The 20,517-nt window shown below is 44.3% G+C and overlaps 1 protein-coding gene across 4 annotated transcripts in view; it reads left to right on the forward strand.

Annotated features, from left to right (window-relative positions):
- Positions 1-20,517, forward strand: part of LOC138569585 (mitogen-activated protein kinase kinase kinase 3-like) — a 696,616-nt gene that overhangs the window by 222,724 nt on the left and 453,375 nt on the right. For all 4 annotated transcript variants that reach the window (XM_069647679.1, XM_069647681.1, XM_069647683.1 and 1 more), the window contains exon 2: positions 12,004-12,083. In XM_069647679.1, coding sequence (XP_069503780.1) covers positions 12,056-12,083 — 28 coding nt within the window. In that variant the 5' untranslated portion in view covers positions 12,004-12,055. The remainder of the gene's footprint in view (positions 1-12,003; positions 12,084-20,517) is intronic.

The following is a 20,517-nucleotide window of genomic DNA, read 5'->3' on the forward strand; positions in this document are numbered from 1 at the left end:
TAGAAGTGGATTTTGCCTACTTGAAGATTTAGTTACCCTGACTCTATACCGGGAGCATACCTGTCCACTGTTATCCTTCTTCATCCTGTTCGCATTTTTGTCACTGAATCACTGTTTTCCTTGGACCACCGTGTCTAGCTCTGCCATGATGACATTGTAAGTATCTCATGAAACACTGATTCAACATGTCTATGACAGGTGTTTGTTTTGATAGTGCGTACAGATGTTCAGCTCTTAATTTCCTACATGGCTTTTTTCACAAATATATTTGGAGTCCGAAAGACACTGATTCATTCTTCCAGTTTTATTTTACTTTTTTTAAATTTCCCAGGTAGACTACAAAGGGTGAGATTGTCTAGCGATGTTGGTTTTAGTACAAGACTTGTTTCTCAGGTCATTTGAATGTAGTACAGGATTTATTTGAGGCTGAACTGATGGTGCTAGCCTCTGAGTCCAAGGACATCTTGGATAGAATAGGTCCTGTCCGGTTGTTTGTACTTACCAAATTAATAAAGAAGACACCAATTTATACCCTTTGCGCTGACCCCCGCCCCTACTTAATCTGCATACAAACTTATTTACTAAAGTAATTGTGTGTAAAGCAACGCCATGCAAAAAAAATGACTTGCTGAGACTAGTTGGGGATCTATCCAGGGGAGAAACCCTACCTTCAATTATGCTGCTGCGGCTGACATCCTTTATTCATAGGCTTCTCTTTCTGTGTTGTGGTGTTTCTTTTACTGCAGCTGATTTATAGGTCATGGATTTTGCCCATAACTTGTTCAACTGGTATAATCTGCTCCAATATAAGGGGTGCAGATATAAATGCAGTATAGTCTGTGTAATTTATTTTTTATTTTTACATTTGTGTAACGCCCAGACCCACGGGTATCACAGTGTTTGTACCATAGGAACATAGGAGGAGAGCACAAGACACAATACAGGTGACATGACTAACAATTTGCTGAACCTGACTCACTACCTTACTGTTCATATCTGTCAAAAAGCCACGTTTTCAACCGTTTCTTGAAGGCTGGATATGAATATTCATTTCTAATGTACAAATTGAGTGAGTTTGAGAGGGGGTTCTGATGCTGAAGCTTGCACCACCTGCCCTGGCAAGCTTAAAACTAGGGACAACCAGGGTGAGTTGGCTGGACGAGCGTCTCCTACAATGCAATTGTCTAATTACTGGGGTGCTTCTTAATGTGTGCAGCGGTGCACAATATCTAAGGTTTTAAAGTCAATTCTGGCTTTTATGGCCAGCCAGTGGACTGCACGACGATTTGTAGTCAGACCCACGGAGGCTCAAGGCTGCATGCAGAGCTTTATTGTGCAATAATTGTAGCTTTGCTTACAATAGTCCAGTGTTTACTCAATATCATGACTCTACCGAGGGTGAGGATGTTGTTGGGGATCAGGAATTTTCTTCTTAGTGAGATGAGCTTGGCAGTGTGGGCAGTGGAGGGGTCGAGAGCATTGATGTGCCTGGACATAGTTAGCTCAGCGTCAAGGTAAACCCCAAGCGTTTTGTTTGGCATATATGAGAACAGGAATGGCAGAGCCATCGATGAGGAAGGAGGCATAGAAGGAGTAGAGTGCTTTGAGGTGAATTGGTGAACCGACAATAAGCAACTCTGTCTTCTCATCATTGAGACATAAGCTATGAGTAGCCATCCAGTTTTGGATGGTGCTGAAAACTTTGTTGATGGTATTGGTGTGATGTGGTTGCCAGACATGGGGATGAGAATTTGCATGTCATCTGCAAAGTTAGTGTAAGTGATACCTAAAGTATCGAGGATGTCAAAGAGTGGTTTGGTGTTAGTGAGCGTGGGGATAGGCATGAGCCTTGGTGGAGTCCAAGAGGGACGGGGATGGGATCAGCTTGGTCGTTGTCGAACACTCTGTAGGTCCTATCGTTATGGATTGATCCAAGAGACTGCATCTGTAGAAAAGTGGAAGATGGAGGAGAGATTATAACCGAGCAGATCATGGTCAACCAAGTCCAATGCGGATGAGAGGACCAGCAAAAGGAGGATGGCTAGGTTACCTAAATCCCTGATGCTGTCTAGTTGCATTTTCTGGTCTAGGAGGGCCTTTTCTGTGCTATGTTTTGGTCGGAATGCGCACTTAAGAGGGGGACTCGCCAAGGATGTCCATCAACTTGGTTCTTGAATATACAGCAGTGGAGCCAATGTCATTGATACGCACTGCATGTAAAAATTGCAGGATGTGGGTCACATGTGGGGTTAGAACAAAGTCCCTGGTATATATGCAAACAAATGATGTTTTGCTGTATGTAAATAACCCTGTATATATCGACTTTATACTAGACATAATAGAACAAATTGTTGAAGCCTTTTGGCTGTACTTTACTTGAAATAATAACAGGCCAAAGATGTCTCATAGGGTTTGTCTGTGAACAAAAGGGGGGTCCTGCCTATGTAATTTCTAGTCCTTTGCACTTCATTCAAATGCAATTATTACTTCTTGTAAGGCTATCTATCAGCATATAATTAGCTGGCAAGCAATGCCTAGCTGTGTACAGAAAAATGTAGTGGAAAACTCAAAAAGATTGGTGCTCAGTTTATTACTAATGACTGACCCACTTTTTTAAAAATATATTCATGTTTTAAAATGTATGCGCTTTGTAACATGTTAGAGAAGCACAACTTGAAATTCACAGAGTGAAGTACATATCATCTCCTGGATCTGGACATTTTACAAATAATATGTAAGGTAAAACAAATGTATATCAAACATTTACTTTATGCTAATCCTTATAACAAAACTCGACATAGGCATTACTTCATGCCTTTGCAGTTTGTCACATAATTTGAAAAACATACAAATGTCAAATGCAGTCACAAAAGTGTTCATTACTTTCACAAGTGAACATGGAGTTTCCAAACAAAACCAGATGCATTACTTTGTATGGCTTTGACATACAGAAGTTCCAAATATAGAGGTGTTCTAGTGTCTGTCTTCGATGGAAATCTATTCAATATGTTCCATCTAGTTGGTACAGCCTTCAGGAGGTTTATTTTATATCAAAGGTCAATTTTCAGCCAGGCTAGAGGATGACCTTAAAAAGTCGACGTCTGGACAATGAATCAAACCCCGAGTAGGGGAAAAAAAAACAGAGGGCAACTGCAAGGTTGCGCTGTGGTTCATGGACGTTTCGGCATATAGTGTAGAAAAGCCTTCTTCTGGAGTCAAGGCACTTATACCCCTGCAAAGAGCAGAGGGAACCGTGAGAAACTCAATCATAAAGACTATTGTGAATGACTAACTTATTTGAGTATCACAGCAATATGAACACAGACTAAAATAATAGGTTCAAGATTAATTTGCTAAAAAGCACAGTTCCATTCTGGTACTAACCTTTACAGTAGAGGCAACAGATTTAGTTGCTAATCTGGCATGTAGATTTGGAATGGGGGAGTGTGGGGCCCATGTTAGATGAAATGCTGCGGTTAGATCATCACCCAGCAAACGGATAGTATCACTAAAACATGTAAAAAAGGAATAAAAGTACACAATCAGAGTTGTGAACCCATGGATTTCAATGGTTGCAAGGTATTAGAAGCAACAAGCTGGTAAAAGTCGATAAAGATGCCGGTAAAGAAACAACAATGGTGAAATACCTCAGTGTCCTAAGATGAAGTAGGTCATGGAGGGGGGGTGGTAAACTCTTCTGCTTTCCCGATGGTGGGTTTTACATAGGCAGAACCCCCTTTTGTTCACAGCCTCTAACAGCCCATAGTCCTGTTCCTAGTCTGGGCTCCCCCCCCCCCCGTGTTCCCCTTTCATAGGGTTTGTCTGGCTAGCTTTCAAATGATTTCTAGTGCTGATTGAATATCTAGTAATATGTTACTCTACATTGACAACTAAAATGTCCAATTATAAAAGTTGATGGAAATCATCTGATGTTATGGTAACGGTTCTTATACTGCGCACTGTCACCACCTGCGTTGTCCCTTGGTGCTTGGCGCTCTCTGATATCAAAGCTGATGGCGATATGCTCCTTTATCTCAGTGCCATACTCACCATTTACTGCCTGCCAGGCCTCCAGATAAGGTTTGTACTAGGCCTTTTTACACATGAAAATCTTGTAAATAAGACAGCTTTATTATTTTCCTGTGTTCATTTGCACAAGTTTAGAGCAGAGGGCAGTGCAAAGGTCAAGTTACTTGACAGAAACCAGAACGCTATTTTTGATTTTTGTCTACCTGGATGTAATTGGAAGCCATGGATAAAACCCTCTGAAACAATGTATTTCCCTGAAGCCTTTAACAAAAAGAAATTGAACACTGTGATAAAAGGAATGGTTTCTTTCCATTCAGTTTCTGCTGTGCTGGGGGTAGTTGCTCGTGGAGCACACAGAAGCACTGTTCATATTTATTTTCCTAGCATTTTAGGATTGTATAATTAATAAGATGGAAAACTAAGTTGCAATTTAGAAATCTTTTGTAACAAATTATGCTTTTTTTCCGGTGAAAGTAAAGCAGTATTGCACCATTGTATTGTTCAGAGTTCCTGTGGTGTGCATAATCATGTGGAGGCAGGTAATATTTACACTTATAATTTTATGTACACTATAATTATAAAAACAGTGTGTAAAATGATGAGGATGCATGGTCAAGTTTACATCCATTCAACCTTGCAGTCAATGGGGTACATTACTATAAATGGCCAGTGGCAGCAGAATCTTTGCCCAAGGGTGAGGGATTGCCATTACACAAATCATAGGTGTTACAGCCTCTCAAATCTTCAAAACTACAATTAAAACATCCAAAACCTGACTCTCTAGGAAGTGGAAGCGCTGTTCCAAAACAAACAAATGAAAGTTACATTTGTAATTGAAATAGAAACTCAGAAAAACCTGTCCCTGTGATAATCCAGATAGGTATTTAACTTTATGTAGTGCTTCATACTTGGTTCGTCCAACATCTAGGCTCTGTGATTATTAGAATTCAGTCGGTACTCAGTTTAACGACCTCTGAAGGATGTAAGACAATAAAATAGCTCAGCCGGTTGAGCGCTCATTGCTGCGATCTGTGTTTGATCTGTAGGTTGCAGGTTCGAATCCCGGCAAGGCCAACTTGGCCTTTACTCCTTTCGAGTTCAATGAAGGAGTACTAACTTCGGTTTGGTGATAATTGTGATAAATATGTTCTATGTACAGCACTTTGCATTTGGCTATGAGATTAGGTATAGAATTTAACATGGAGTCCTTATCTCCCTGCACTGTTGTATCATAACATTGTCATACCATTAGGTAGTAATAGTTCTAAAAAATGAGGACTTGCATTAAACATCAAAAGACAATTCTGCTATTGAACCTCAAAACACACAATACAATCCGTATTTGCTTTACTATGTAATTGGCTGTTTTTGTGTTTTCAACATTTAAATATATATAGGAGAGATAAAATGGCCAGTATAAGGAACTCATGGTGACAACAGTAAAGACCAACACAAGTGATCATAGTTAAAGGTTGTTTATTGAACAATGAATGCAGGGTGGAAAAACGCCTAAGCTAAACCTAAGTGTAAGATTGGAGCAAGCGTCGACCATCAAATGAAAAATAAGGCAGTCAAAGTGGCGTTGTCAAATAAAAGGGCCTATACTAAGAAACCTATTGCCAAACCTTACAACTAATACAAAAAGGGTGTGGGGTAGCTTTCAAGAAAAGAAGGAAGTGTCCTTAAACAATAAGTAGCTTGGGTCTCCCTTCCCCACGTTTTGAGCACAGGGTAAAGTGGGATCTTGGAGCACAGCACACGCTTGAACTTCCCCAGAACAAGATGACAGTTACGCTTTCAGCTCTCAGGACCGCGGACGGCCAAGTCTAGTTTCTCTTGAAAGTCACTTGCTTTCGAGGGCCTCACAACAAAGGTTCCTTCAACCAAATGAAAGTTCTTTAGGGTGATAATGGTTCACCCCTGGGTCCCCCACTTATGGACACTGACCCTTCTCAATTTTTCTGTCGGAAATAAAGTTCTCTTTACAAATGACTGTTTCTTTTTAATATTTGGGATGATGCTTTTTCACCTTTGGGTCCCCCTCTTCTGGGCGCCGACCCCTCTCAAATTTTTCCGTCTCCCTCCACCGGGTTCACTATGGCTTGGGTCCCCCTTTTCTGGGCGCCGACCCCTCTCGAATCTTTCAGTCTCCCTCTTCCAGGTTCACTATGGCTTCTTTGTCTCTCACTTATTTCAATGTCTTTCTGAACAGTTCATCGTGGACATCCCTCGGCCGGGTTCACATCGATCAACACACTGTTCCTTGGGACCTTAGACCTCGCCTCTCTTCTCTGGCATCCCTCCACTGGGATAACTCTGGCAGTTTCAATACTTTCAAATACTGGCGGGATTCACTTCCCTTACTTGTAGATCAAAGTCTTTCGATTATACAGGGATTGTGCTTGACCTCCTGTCTGACCACTTTGACCTGTTTACAGCCTTCTGGTATCTGTAGTTTTACTCAGATGGGGTTTGACCAAAGTCTCTTGAGTTAGCACCCAAGTGGTGCTAGTTCTCTCTGCAGCTGGTCTCCTTTTAACACTTTTTACAGTTCTTTGAAGTTGGTTCAAACTTGCCACTTTGCGACTCTCATTCACCAAAGTCCACTTCTTATCGTTTTCCCCTTCGACTCACCAGCTGTGATGAACCGCTTGGCTTTTCTCTTCAATGGAGTCAAGGCCTGTACCACGGGCATGGGAGGTTCCCTCGCTCCGGTTTATCAGCGTAAACCCGCCATGGTACTGCCGGCATCTGCTGCAACACACTTGGTCTATTGTCCTCGGTCTTAAGATTCCTTCTGTGGAGGTTTCGCAGGACTCCGTCAAAAAGGGCAACGTCATGTCTCTCCTTGTCAGCCTTTCGATATTCACCGCCTTTCTCCTGCTCTTCAACTGCGGGGTCTGGATAGCCATCTTGTTGTGCTGCCTGCCTTGCTCAAAGAGGTAACGGGAGGAACGGCCCAATACTGGGACAAGCCTATGGGCTGTCAATAGATGCAAACGAGGAGGGCGTCCTGCCAGTGAACTTTTTACTGATTGCAATATAATTTTAATGCAAATCAGATCTATATGGGACATTCATGCAAAATACTATTTTTTGCCATGTGGTGTACTGCTGTGTAAAATATAAATGAACACTCAGTATTGAGGGTATAGGTCAGCTTTACATTTTGCTGAAACTCTTTTTATTATTTTTATAGGTTTTTATGAAGGCAAAAAGTCTGTCTATAGTTAGTAATTAACCTTAATACATTCGACAGTAAAAGTATCCAGATTACTTTATAAAGTCTAAACATAAAGCTGTAAACATCTAAAAGAAAAAAAGAGGTTCACAGGTAACATTGCAAGCTGTAAAACGGTCAAATTAGTGCAAAGGAATACAATGTTACGGCAGCAGTGTGGACTGCATAGACAAAAAAGGGGTCCACAATAAGCATTACTTCATGCAATTAGGCAGTTTAGTGCAAAGCAATTAAAGAACATACAAAGCAGTTTATCATGTATCAAGAAAAAAGGGGGTGCTCACATATCTAATACTGACATGGAGCAACTGATACTGTATGTTAGTGTCTTAGACCAACACTGAAGCTTTGCATAGTTTTGTCATCCTAGAAAGAGAAAGAGCATAACTAATGTAGTTTGTCTAGGAGATAGGACCTTGGAGAGGTCTACCAGAGCCAGGTTAAAGGGTGACCTTGTTATGGGTCTGCCTCGCTCGTACTCTGCTTTGTTGCTCCACCTTTTATCCCTGTGGGGAAAAGGAAGGGGCTGTCAGGTGTGTGTAATTTAAGTCAATAGCCTGACTTTGCCAGACCCGTGTGTCGGGACATGTCAGGTAAACCGTTTTGTTACAAGTCCATTGTCTTTCATGAGGTAAAACAGTGTTCGTGTTGGAAAGGGTTTCCGAGGGTTTTTGGGATGAGTAGGAGGGTTTGTAGAAACTGTAATTGCTGGTCACTTTCGACTGGGAGTCCGAAAAGTGACAATCGGAGGGACGGGATTGGTAGGTTTTGCAGGGCAAACAGGAATATTTGGGACCGTAAAATAAACAAGGGGATTGTGGGAACTGTAGTATTTTATCTGAGTTGGAAGTGCGGAAAATAATAGAGGGAAGGGAAGAAGAATGATTGGGAGTATTCGGATAGGGAACAGGAAAACAAGGATTCTGAGAAAGATGGTTTCGGAATGCAGCAGGGTGTGTAATGGATTCACCAGAGGCAAAGGGGATGGTGGCTTCTCAAAAAGGAAGTTTATCGGATGGATGGATGGATGGAAGGTCGAGTTGATACAGCTCATGAAAGCCTTGGGGACCAAGTCTTGCTCATCCCTTTCTCTGGTATAGTACCGCTGGGGATGCCTGTGGTCTCGGGCAGGAGGGTTGTGACCTAGCAGTAGAGACTGGACTGCCACTTTTGGGGTAGGACCAATCCTGATTTGCGTATGGTTTTTTCCCTTCTGTATTGGCTTGGCAGGCTGGAAAACGATGGTCTGGAGGTTTCCCAGAGTTATGCCAGTGGTTATGATTAATTCAAAACCTTACAGCCATCACCTTTTTGTTTTGCCGTAGTACAGCGTCTCACCTGGGCTAATTCCCCGAGCATAACCCTGGGCTCCTCCATCCAGGTGATCCTCCCCCGTTCGTCCACCCCCAGTGTTGGGATCGGAGAGCACCAGCCCTCCCCTGGCCACCTGAATAAGGGTTTTCCCCAAGCTCTACTTGGGAGAATACCTTCAGGTTTCTCACACCAGACCGTAGAGAAATAAGGAAAGGTGTATTCTGTCACAACTCAGAAAGATGTCGCATGGTAATGATTTCCATACAGTTTTTGCACATGTCTGCTGGATGTCTCATACATTTTACTGTCTTGCAAAAAGAAGTAATTTTGACTCTCTTGAAATCACATTTACTCTCAAAGTTAAAAATAGGCAGTAAAATACTCAGAATCTTATCTGGGGCACTGCTACCAGCTCACCAAGCCCAAGGCAGTCTTTTCTATGTGTAATAGTTTATTTAGAAAATTGGTTTTGGTTTTAAACAACCCAAATCAGCCCTAGGGCGCTGACCAGTCCAGTCCAGTCCATTTAGTGAAGGTCTACTTGCTGACCTGGAACTGCACCTCTGTTTTTTACTGTGCAACTGCATCTCACAGCCACTTTGCCAGATGTGCATAACGGCGATCCTCATGCGCATAAAGAAGGTCACAGATATTGCAATTTGCATTTAAGCCTTTTTAACATATGAAGGTGCAAGAAGGATGGTAGAAATCCAGTAGTGCGCACACCCAGCAGTTGCTCGTTTCAAGGCCTGGAAATGTATGGAGAGCTCAAGGTCATTTAAGATGCAGCCTCTGATAGGGCTGGGCATGCGATATTAAAATGTTTATGGTGGTGCATTGAGGAAATGGAAAGAAGGGAGCATTCTAATATTTAGGGATTTGGAGGTCCGGTTTATATCTAGACCAACGAATGAGGATGTATTTGGTATGTCTGTAGAGAATATGTTTAAATAGTCCCGTGGAAATTTGCTTCAGCGCTGAGAGTTCCAGCAACCCTACATCGAGGAATGACATGGTGGAAAGATAAGAGTTAATGGCCACTATATCTAGGCTGTCACAGGATAAGACCTTTGGTTGGGCACCAAACGGATGAGGAAAATGGTCTAGAAGTGTGATTTCAGGAGAAACCATTGGGCAACCATCTGTACGGAGTCAACCCGGTGACATAAATTAATTTTTGTTACCAACACATTCACTGGAAGATAATGAGCCTCATTGCAACTTGGCTGGTGCGGAATTAATGTGCTGGTACTACCGTATACCGGCACGTTTGCTGGTGGGCAAAGTATACGTTTTCTGGTGGGGTGGAGGAATTGCCGCCAGCTAAAAGCTGGAGGTAATTCTGACACCCTACTGTCAAAAAATAGCCGGTATTAACGGCACCGGTATTACTGGCAAATCCCCCATGGAGTAGGACTCCATGTAATGGGGATCTACCACCCTTGCTGGCACTCATAATCCGGCAGTAATTTTGCCAAACTGAGTGTCTATAACGGTATTACCATTTGCCAGTATCCTGGCAGATTTACCACCAGGATACCGGCAAAGTTGTAATGAGGCCCATTAATAACTGGAAGCTATGTAATACTGCGAGTGTTGCAAAAGATGAATTTTGATATAAATCCCAAATTCCCAAGATGTAAATATCTGGAAGCCCCCCTGCTACTTTAGTAAGAAAATGCCTGGGGGTGGCAGAGTCCTGGCATAAGGTTAAATATAGTCTGGCCTCAGCCCATGCTACCTTAAAGAGGTGGGGGTGTGCCATTCATGCTGTGCCTGTGTCACCTTTATGATTGAGATCACTGTCGCTTTAGTAGCGGTTGGGGGGGGCTTAGTAGAAGTTTTATCCACTACTCATCCTCGTACTCCTGCAGATCAGTAATCATTTCGTCACAGTATACGTATAATAATGTTCCCTCGGGTGCTTGCCCCTGAATGTCAAAGGGACTGTTGAGCAGCGTATATGACTCCCACTTGGTGCTAGATCTCTCTTGTTTCGGGGGATTATGGTGGTAATGGGGTGTCTGATCCCAGGCCTACAAATGGAAGCTAAAATATATCCAAGAACTTACTTTTGAACCCTGATCTGCATAATGGTTTCAAAATGCTTGACCATTTTAATTGGAACTAGTCCACCAATAATGTTAGGGTTTCTTTAATACCATTACATCTAGCCTTAAGAAAACATAGAATGGGTTTGGTTAAATGCTGTGCTCCGGGTTCTTGGTGGACTCCTCCTGTGAGCTAAACCCTTGCCACTCTAATCCAGGATGGGTCCAAGGAAGTCCATCAGTGTCTTTAACTCTTTAACTCCTTTGGTCTACTTCCAATGACATGAGATGAGATCAGGCTGCAGCACTGATGGCTTTGACAGCCTGAGAGTGTACTTATGGCACACACATAAGTTGGCGATCTGCTTTGCACCAGCCACAAACTGAGACTCACTTGTGATGTCAACCCACCATGTTACTCTCTCACATCCACCAGACCTCTCCATTCCCCACACCCTTTTGCTCTAAGAAAGGGGTCTGCAACCTTTGGCTCTCCGAAGGTTTTGGACTACCACTCCCATCAGCCATAGCTAGCATAGTCAATGGAGAGGGACTGTGGGAGTTGTAGTCGAAAACATCGCGAGAGCCGCAGGCTGCCGACCCCTGGGGTATGTGATGCCATCTGGAAAGTAATGCATGCCACTCTTCATTGCCTTCTTGTTTTTTTCCCACCAAGCCCCCCAGCCAGAGGGTGTGCGGAATGGATTTGGGCCACCCATGTTATCTATTGCAGAAAATTGACTCCCTAAATGACTGTCCCCGCTCATACACTTGCATGCAGCAAGTGGAGGGAACAGCATTTAACTTCTCTTCGGTAACAGTGATGTTCCCAGCAGTTGGCTTGTCTAAGCCATGTAGAAGTGATCAGTTGGCTCTTGTGCAAGGTAGGCATGGAAAGAGAAAAAAAGGGGACCCACAAATACCTTGAGCGGTCTGGCCATTCACTAGACCTTGCTGAGAATCAGGAGCCTCAAGAGTCCATCATTGGGTAAGGACTCTGTGCCCTGAATGGCCCTTGTCAAGCGTCAGCCCTTCACTCTGGGCCGTTGACTGACACCTAGGAATCATTATTTTCTGTTAAACCATTGATCGTTGGCCCAAAGCTTTTCAGCATCACTCCTTCACACACCTGGTCCTTCATAACGTAACCCTGTGTGTGGAGGGCAATGGCATGACGCACTATTTCCGTGTCTAATCCAGCAGAGGCACGGTTTGCCCACTGGGGGCGCGCCAGGATTAATAGTTTCCGAGCCCAGCTATATAGTAAGCGAAAGCGAGTCACTGTTTGGGTATGAGCAAATCCATTCTTGAATTTTATGGTTTCCTTAAGTAGATTTTTTTTTTTTTAATGGCTGTTTTTTCTTACAGACCGTTCCTGTGAACCCGTCCGTAGGCCTGCACTTGGAGCCCAGTGGACTGCATGCTGCCTGATATGAACGCAAACATGGGTACGTGGACGTTTAGTACTGCAGCTCAATTCCCGCCATATGATGTAACACTGCACTGCTTAAAGAAGCAACATGGGGTTGCTCAATTCTCAGTTGTTATAGTGCAACATCGGCTTGGTGCATTTTATTTTTTTACACCTATGTAAACGTGTGTGGAATATATGTATTTTGGATATGATATGACATTTTATTTATATCGCGCTCGTACACAGGTGTTTCAGAGCGCGACCAGGCAAGGGAGGTGAGAAACAAAAAGAACGAGCTTACTAGGCTCAGTGACATTTAGAACGTGCAAGTGCATGGGGAAGGGAACGTGCATGGAAGGGGCAAGAAATTAGAAGTGCAGAGCATAGGAGAGAACAAAACAAATAATAAGTAAATAAATAAGGTGATAAAACGGTGGTAGTGCAACCTGTAGGAAGCAAAGTGCTAGGTTAGTCAGATAGGGTGTATCTGATGAGTGCAGAGGAAGAGTGGGTGGGGGACTGTATGGGTACAGATACAGGCCGATACAGGCCCCAGTGCAAGGAGTGGCCCGAAGGCAGTGCAGGAGGGTGGCGGGGGATCAGGTTCCTGGGCCCGAAGGAGAGAGGGTGGCCAGGTGCACAGTGCCGAGAGAGAAAGCAGATCAGCAGGGGAGAAGCGGGGCAAAGGCAGAAGCGAAGGGGAAGGTCTTGAGGAGCTTCCAGAACGTAGATGGTTCTCCTCAAGTTTCAAGGTGGCAGGGAGGCGGTTCCAAAGGGAGACCCCAGCCAAAGACAGAGATCTACCTCCAGCTTGTCTCTTTGAAAAAGGACTGACCCTGAGGGAGTTAGAGGTAGCGGAACGAAGGCCTTGAGTGTGGAGGTATTTACAGAGGGATAGTTGAAGTTATTTTCGTCCCAGGCCCCAGAAAGCACGGTGAACAATGCAAATGGCTTTTAATTTAATCCTTGCGTCCACTGGGAGCAAATGAAGGGATTTCAGAGCTGGAGAGATACGATCCCATGGCTTGAGTCCAAGGACAAGTCTTGCAGTCCTGTTCTGGATTAGTTGTAAAGGGCAGAGCGTGGAGGCAGGTAGATTTAGAAAGAGGCTATCACGGTAGTCCAACCTAGAGAGAATCAGAGCTTGGAGCCAAACGTGTCCACTAAGCAACCTTATTTCATGTTTTACACCAACATCCAGAGCAGGCTTTTTAGCAAACATCAATTTGTTGGCTGGGATTATGAGCTCATAAGGTGAAAAGGAAAGTGCACATTCCTGAATGCAACGTGCTGTTGGCTGAACAATGAGAATGATCAAATTGACTGATTGTAATTGTGTAAGCAGCAAAACATGTGCAAAACGGTTGTCTTTATAGTGCGAGTCTTATCTAGACAAAGACTGGGACATAAAGTTGGAGTAAGGTTCAAAATAGGAGGTATTCAAAATTGGGGCCGTCAATTACTTAATGGACCAGCAGCAATTTACAAAGAATGCTCAAAAACAGTTTAAGGGTAAGCCTATACACACAAGTTCTTATACCAGAGAGTTAATTTTACAAAGTGACATCACAGCATGAAACATTTTATTGAATTAAAAAATGTTTTCTATAACCCGGTTTTGGGGTTTTCCTAGTTGACCCTTCAACTTGGCAGTTTCCTCTTAAACTAACCTCTATTCCCTTTCAGAATGCGAATGTTTTTAAGATACCCTTCCTTGCCTGCCCAGGCTCGGACTGGCCTATTGGGCAATAAGGCAATGCCCAAAGGGCTGGACCAACATGCTAGTGTGGGCTATTAGGCAAAGGTGGGCCAGCCTTTTGGCTGAAGTTGTCCAGTTTATGAGGTACACACTGTGAAGCTGGTAGTGTCAACCAATGTTATTGAGCAATTATGCTTAAAATTGAGTATTTGCCATATAGTTTACCCAGAACTCCCCCTTGGGTTGTACTCCCGCAGTCATGAAAAATAACAAATGGCATTTGCGATTGTGGGTCTTTTTTTCAATGGTGCCTGAGATTTTTCTGTATCCCAGTCCAAAACTGCACAGATTTGTACAGATCCTCCGTCTCCCATCCTTGCATGGTTGCGCCTCTATGCCCTTGGAAAAACTGCAGAATCGTCAGACCTATTTGCTGTTATGTACACTGTTAATTGTATTATATGCACTTACTATGCCTGTGCAGACTTGTATCGTTCAGAAATTCAAGGGCTCTGAATGACTGTTTTTCCCCTTGTTCCCGCCCTCTTTGAGCACCTTGAAACACTTGCCTTGTCTATAGGCGCTTTACAAATAAACATTACCATACCATCTCTTTACATTCTTGTGACTCACTGCGGGCGTCTTTCTCCAGTATGTAAATATTCTCTTGGAGAAGTACCAGAACTGGCCACAATGCCACAGGAAAGACTCCCCTCCCCCCCCCCCCCCGCCCCACCGAACTAGACATTACGTTCATGGCGATGCATGTATAAATCGTATGCAGTATTGTAGAGGGAGCCTGACTTGTGTGCGCTTAGAGTGATAAATCAGCCATTGCTGTTTAGTTTTCACACGGAGGTGGCGCTAGAGACCTGTATGGGAAACCAATATTCGGTATAGAAAGTATATGTAGGCTTCTACAGTCTTTTGTTAAGGGTTACATACATGCCAGTAGCATGAGCTGTGGCACATTGTGTTATCTAAATCCTTGTTACATTAAATGCTTTAAAAACAGCCATTGGCGCATACAAAATATTTTTAAAAAGTAATGGGCTAAGTGTAGCCACTTAGCTGCTCGCTGCCTAAACTTTTGCCACACCAAGCGGATTTAGAACAGACATTTCTGCCTGCAAAACATCTTTCTGAAAGGTAAATACTCAATTGCAGCTATAATGCAACTCCGTTTATGGTCATTTCATCTAAAACCATTGCATCTAATGCCATTCCATCTAAATGTCTACATCTAAAAAATGTCCATCTAATGCATTTTTTTTCTTTCTTTTTCTTTGGGGGAATCCCCCCAAGCCCCTGTTTTTTACCCTTTAAAATACACCCGAACAAAAATTAACCCTTTAACCCCCAAAAACATGCATTAGATGGAAATTTTTTAGATCGAAAAATTTTGATTGAATGGTATTAGATGGAATGGGTTTAGATGAATTGACTAGATACCATGCAACTCCTGGCATAATGAAAGCTACTTAAACAAATGTCCCTTTGGTCAACTTTTTTCTAAGCAGTACAGCAACCTCGCGCACAGCCAGCACTGAGTTAATGTCGTTTGTCCCAATTTTATTTACTTTTGCATCGAAAAGTTATACAGCTTCCTCAACATGGAAGGTTTGGGCTTCAGGCCTATACAGAATGGTACCGGGTATGACACATTTTATCAGAGCTCTTGTTCTGGCCCAAGACCTCCCCTTAGGGGCTGGGGAAATGTCTACTTGTAGAAAAGGCAACCCTGTTGCCTTGCCAGTGCTTGTTTTCCTCTGGCTGTGACTCTCCACATACACTTCTAACATATGTTGTGCTCCGCTCCACAGCACTGTCGCGCTTTAAGCCATGCCTCCCAGCCCATTTTTGTCTTCATTCCTTCCACTGGATTTTAGTCTGGTCCTCTGTTTTATTATGTGCCCTAAATGTATGCACTCCGTGTCCTGGCCTAGACCCCCCCCCTCTTGCAGTGGAAAAGAGGGTAAAGTGCCCAGGTAGGTCTACCCTCCCACCTCTCCCCCCGGTGAACATAACCATGCTGCTAGCAGCCTGTTTGGCCTACTAGCTGTCTGAGCTGTTCAGGGGATTATTGACAAGTCAAATCTCCAGCGGACAGTCCAATGCCCAAGCCTGGGCCCCACCTTTTCTCCCAATGGACAACCCAAGGGGACAGCCCCTGTCCACGCCTTCTTGTCCTATTGGATGAGAGAGGACCCCTCACCCACAACCCAGGTAGCACAATCATAGGTCATATAGTATGTTCAAAATTGGCCATGGTCACACCATTTCCAGATACATTGTATAGGTCCTCATCAACAGCGCCACAGGTCTGGTGGGCTACTGTCCAAAGCCCTCCCCAATGCTAGTTTACAGGCACCGCTGTATAGCACCCAGCAGACCATGGATGAACACATCCACCTCTTCATCGGAAAGATGTACACCATCTCTGTGGAAAAACTCTGGGGAAGACACAGCCCATGCCTAAAATTGTACTGTCTCTGAGAGCGAGTGTGCTTTGATAATTCAATGTTCAGTTTCCTCACAGAGGCGTTCATCGGGATACGCTGAGGGGTGTATCCCCTTCCCCCAATACTGGCTTGGAATCATCTCAGACCACACTATGGAGGTGCACTTAAGGTAACATACCAAAAAGATGAATTCCTCCAACAGAAATTCCCTAACGCAACCCCTGCCCCCAAGTGCCATGTCATTGCCACCCAGGTGCAGTAATAACACATCCAGGTGTGGAAAATTGCCTCTTTGCATTGTATCCAACTAGAAATTCCGCAGCTGCCCCAGCTGAAGGTGTCCCCCCAGCCAATAACATGAGACGCTGTTGTAAATGTGGCTCTGCCAACAAGTTGGGTCTTCAAGCCTTGCCACAGCTCTTAGCACAAATAATGTCTGCATGCCCACGCCACTCCTGCAATGGGCCCAACTCCTGCTAGAAAAATTGAGGTGTTAATGTCGTATCCACTTACTGCAGCAAAGTAATCCTGGTCTGACATAACCCTGGTAGCATTCAGACTTCCACTGGCCTATTTGCTGTAACGCCTATGGTGGAAGACCCGCACAAGCTGCCTCTGGGGCAGCCCCTATGTTGGAATGTGAGGTAAAACCAGCAGCAGGGAGGCCCAAACCCAGGCATGTGCTCTGCAGCCCGTCCTAAATTGGAATTGTGTTAACGGGTCCCCGCCCGCATGCACTAGTAGATTATGGGCCCAGACGTCGGCCTCACTATCAAATACTCTGAGCCTTGAAACACTTGTGTATGGGCGCATTATAAATGCCTTAACATATCATGTACTGCTTTAAAAGACGATTTGGGCACCGTGATTGCGATGGTTCCGCAAAGAGCGACACCCACGCACCCTTCCTGACCTGGGAATATACAACTTCGCGTGGCTGTCAACAGGTGAGTGTCTGAAAATGTTAACCTCCTGAACGCACCCCCCCCCCCTCGAATGGGGCCACCAGTTCACTCATTCTAAATGTTCGAAAAATGCCAGACTGTACGCGGCCCAGAATAACGCAGTTCGAATGTTGAAGAACAGACACCTGGCAGCACCCCCAGAGTAAAGCTAGACTAATTGGGCGGCGGGAGTCTGGAGGCACTGGTGCCAACCTTGAAAAGCTTTCTTTAACTCAAAATGGGAACTAAAATCCTCCATGCCTCGCAGTTTGGAGAAAAAGAAAATGGCAGACACCTGCTTCTTGGCGAACGCTAATGATGGCCCTGGTCCCTCAGCGTCTGAAAATCAGTTGCCATGTTACACTAATTGTCAACCTTCTCCAGCTGGTGATCCTACCAGTAGCCCAAAATGCTGCTTCATAAGCCCCTTTCTTCTTCTGGCATACAGATGATGCAATTAAGGATCTGAGGAGTGGGCTCCAATGTTCCATAGATCCCCTGGGAACACTGCCATCTGCTTGTCTGCCATAGGCCACAGGCGTCGAAACTCTGCAATCTTAAAATGAGATAAAGCATCCATCACATTATTGTTCAACCCCTGTGACATGGCAAGCCCAAAACAATCCCATAAAGCAAACCGTACAATATGAGCTTCCTCAATAAATGGAGCATCCACCTGCACTTCAGAGTCTGCCTGTTAACAACCTCGAGCACTAACATACTGTCCGACCCCAAAACAATGCTTCGAATGGATTGTGTCCTCCCACGTATTCCTTACCTTATGATATATCCATATCCTGCTTCAGCTGCTTCGGAATTTGTTTCCAGCAGTGGCGCTGCGTGTTGTTGCCTGTCGACTCGATGTCCCCCGAGGGCCTTCATCTCGATGTCATTAGTGGTACATAACGTATGCAGCGAGCAATGGCTTCAGTTCTGTTTTTCCACAAGGACCATCTCTTCCCAAGATCGGTGCACTTTGGTTCCTTTGCAAACGCTATCGAATTTTGTGAAAAATAATGCCATCGTCGGCATCATCAACTCCCAAGATCAGGGTTTAAAAAAATACTACGACTGCGGGAACCCCATTGGGTGTGTCTGTGGTGTTTGGGATCCACTCATATAAGTGTGGATCCTGCCTATCCATGGCAGCGAAAGCCCTGAAAGAGCATAGAGGAAAGTTAGCTGCATTGTAGGTCACATAAATTCCCCTTCAACATCTGTCGAAAAAACGATCTTCCGAATCGAGAGGCGCTTCTCCACGTTGGAAGAAAGCTAAAAGATCACGATCCAGGAGTTGGTCTCACCAATGGTCATCATGCTCACGGCGTTAGAAGAAAAGTCACCACAGATCAGCGTCTTCATCGTGGATCCACCCATTGAAAGGGTTGTTTGCCTGAATAAATCGGCCTCACCGGCTGAATGAGAGGGATTCAGCCTAAAAATGCTTCAGCATTCGAGAATGCAGCCTCGATCTGCTCGAAGAAAAGCAACGGTCATGCCCATGTCAAGAAACCTGACAAAGAAAAGGAAAATAGACAAAACCTGTGCACCCTTGGGTCCTGGTGTCCAGGAGAAAACTCCTCGAACCTTGGGAGGTTCCATCGAGGCAAGAAAAAACTCCTTCCAAAGGAAAACCGTCGATGTCATTGACGCTGAAAGATTTGACATCATTGTCTAAAAAACTCTTATACACCTCAGCTGTTGAAACCCTCCGCATCGAAGGCTTCAATGACATTGTCGACGCATATGACAAAATCCTCAAAGGAGTTTGAAAAACCAGACTCTTTTACCCCACTGCCAAGGAAAAACTTTAAGTCACTTTCTTCTATTTATGATGAAAATATGCTATCTTCTGATGAATCAAGTCCTTTTGGATTGCAATATGGGATACAAGGTGTTCCAGAAGCTCTGATATCAGAAGAGACAAGGATAAAAGATCTCAATGACACTCTGCAAACTGAAATTGAATTTGGAAGACCATATCCCTTTGACCATGCTGATGGGTCATACAGACAACAAATGTCTAGAGTAATATAATATCTGGGATGGAGTAGACCTGCACCACTTTTTGAACAGGGTTATCTTACAGATATTTTAGTTTTAGATAAGGGACCCCGGTAGAACCCTATTCTTCCTTTTCCTGTAGCCTTACAAAAGTGGTTTAATGACAACTGGGAGACGCCAGAATTAATTCCAGCAGTAAATACAAAATTAACAGGCAAATACACGGCTTCAAGCAGTGACCCCTGTCACCTATGTAAACATCCAACTCCAGAAGGTTTGGTGGTACAGGCCACCACTTCCACATCTAAACAAAATGTATACCCAACCCTCCCCCCCCCCCTATCCCGACAGGGATGACAAACGGTATGATGCTATGGCAAAAAAGGTCTTCTCTGCGGGAAGTGTGGCCTTTAAGTTGGAAAATGCCCAAGTGCACTAGCTAAATTCACTTTTACCCTATGGGAATGTATATCGATGGCGGCTGAACATATCCCTGATGGGGCGGGGGATAGAGACAGTTTCTATATTGTTAATGATGGGAAGGACGCAATGTGCGAATCCCTTCAGACTGGTCTCGACTCTGCTGACGGTATCAGCAGAGCTATGGTGGCTAGCACTGTAAAACACAGATTTGCCTGGTTGAGAGTCTGGTTTTGCTCCAGATATGCAATCCAGACTTCTTGATATGCCCTTTGATGGCACACATTTATTTGGCAGCAAGGCTGATGACAGCCTGGAGAAGCTGCAGACCTCCAAGGCAGCAGCCAAATCACTTTGTGCAGCAATCAGACAGCCACAAACTCACCCCACTGGAACAGCTTGGAGGGGCAGGTCCTTTCGCTATTGTTCCTCAGTTGGAAGAGTGGGAGGACTGTCGAATCAAAGAGGTCAGAGAAGATTCCCCCATGGTGGACGGGGAAGAGGTTCTAAGACTGTCCAGGCAAAGACTACTTTACCCTCAGCAGTTGCTTCAGCGAGCTCAAAACCTCTCTTAGTCTGGGGAACAGCTCTTTCAAAGATCCAGATCCTGCTGGAGAAAGGTGCTATAGAACCAGTACCTGTAGCGGAGAGGAACAAGGGTTGGTACTCCCCAATCCACAAGAAGGACGGAGGATTGTGACCCATCTTGGACTTAAGAGACTTGAACAAGTTCCTCACGAAGGACAAGTGGACAAGCTCAAGATGGTTACCCTTTCTCTGATACTTCATGCCCACCAGCTTTCAGGACTGGATGGTATCATTGGACCTTCAGGATGCTTACTTTCATGTGCCAATCCATCACAAGCACAGACGGCATCAAAGGTTTGCCGTTGGTGGTTCTTGTTATCAGTTTCAAGTTCTCCCATTTGGGCTGTCCTC

The sequence above is a fragment of the Ambystoma mexicanum genome, chromosome 2q, assembly GCF_040938575.1.
Source record: "Ambystoma mexicanum isolate Mex_15411 chromosome 2q, UKY_AmexF1_1, whole genome shotgun sequence".
NCBI lineage: Eukaryota > Metazoa > Chordata > Amphibia > Caudata > Ambystomatidae > Ambystoma > Ambystoma mexicanum.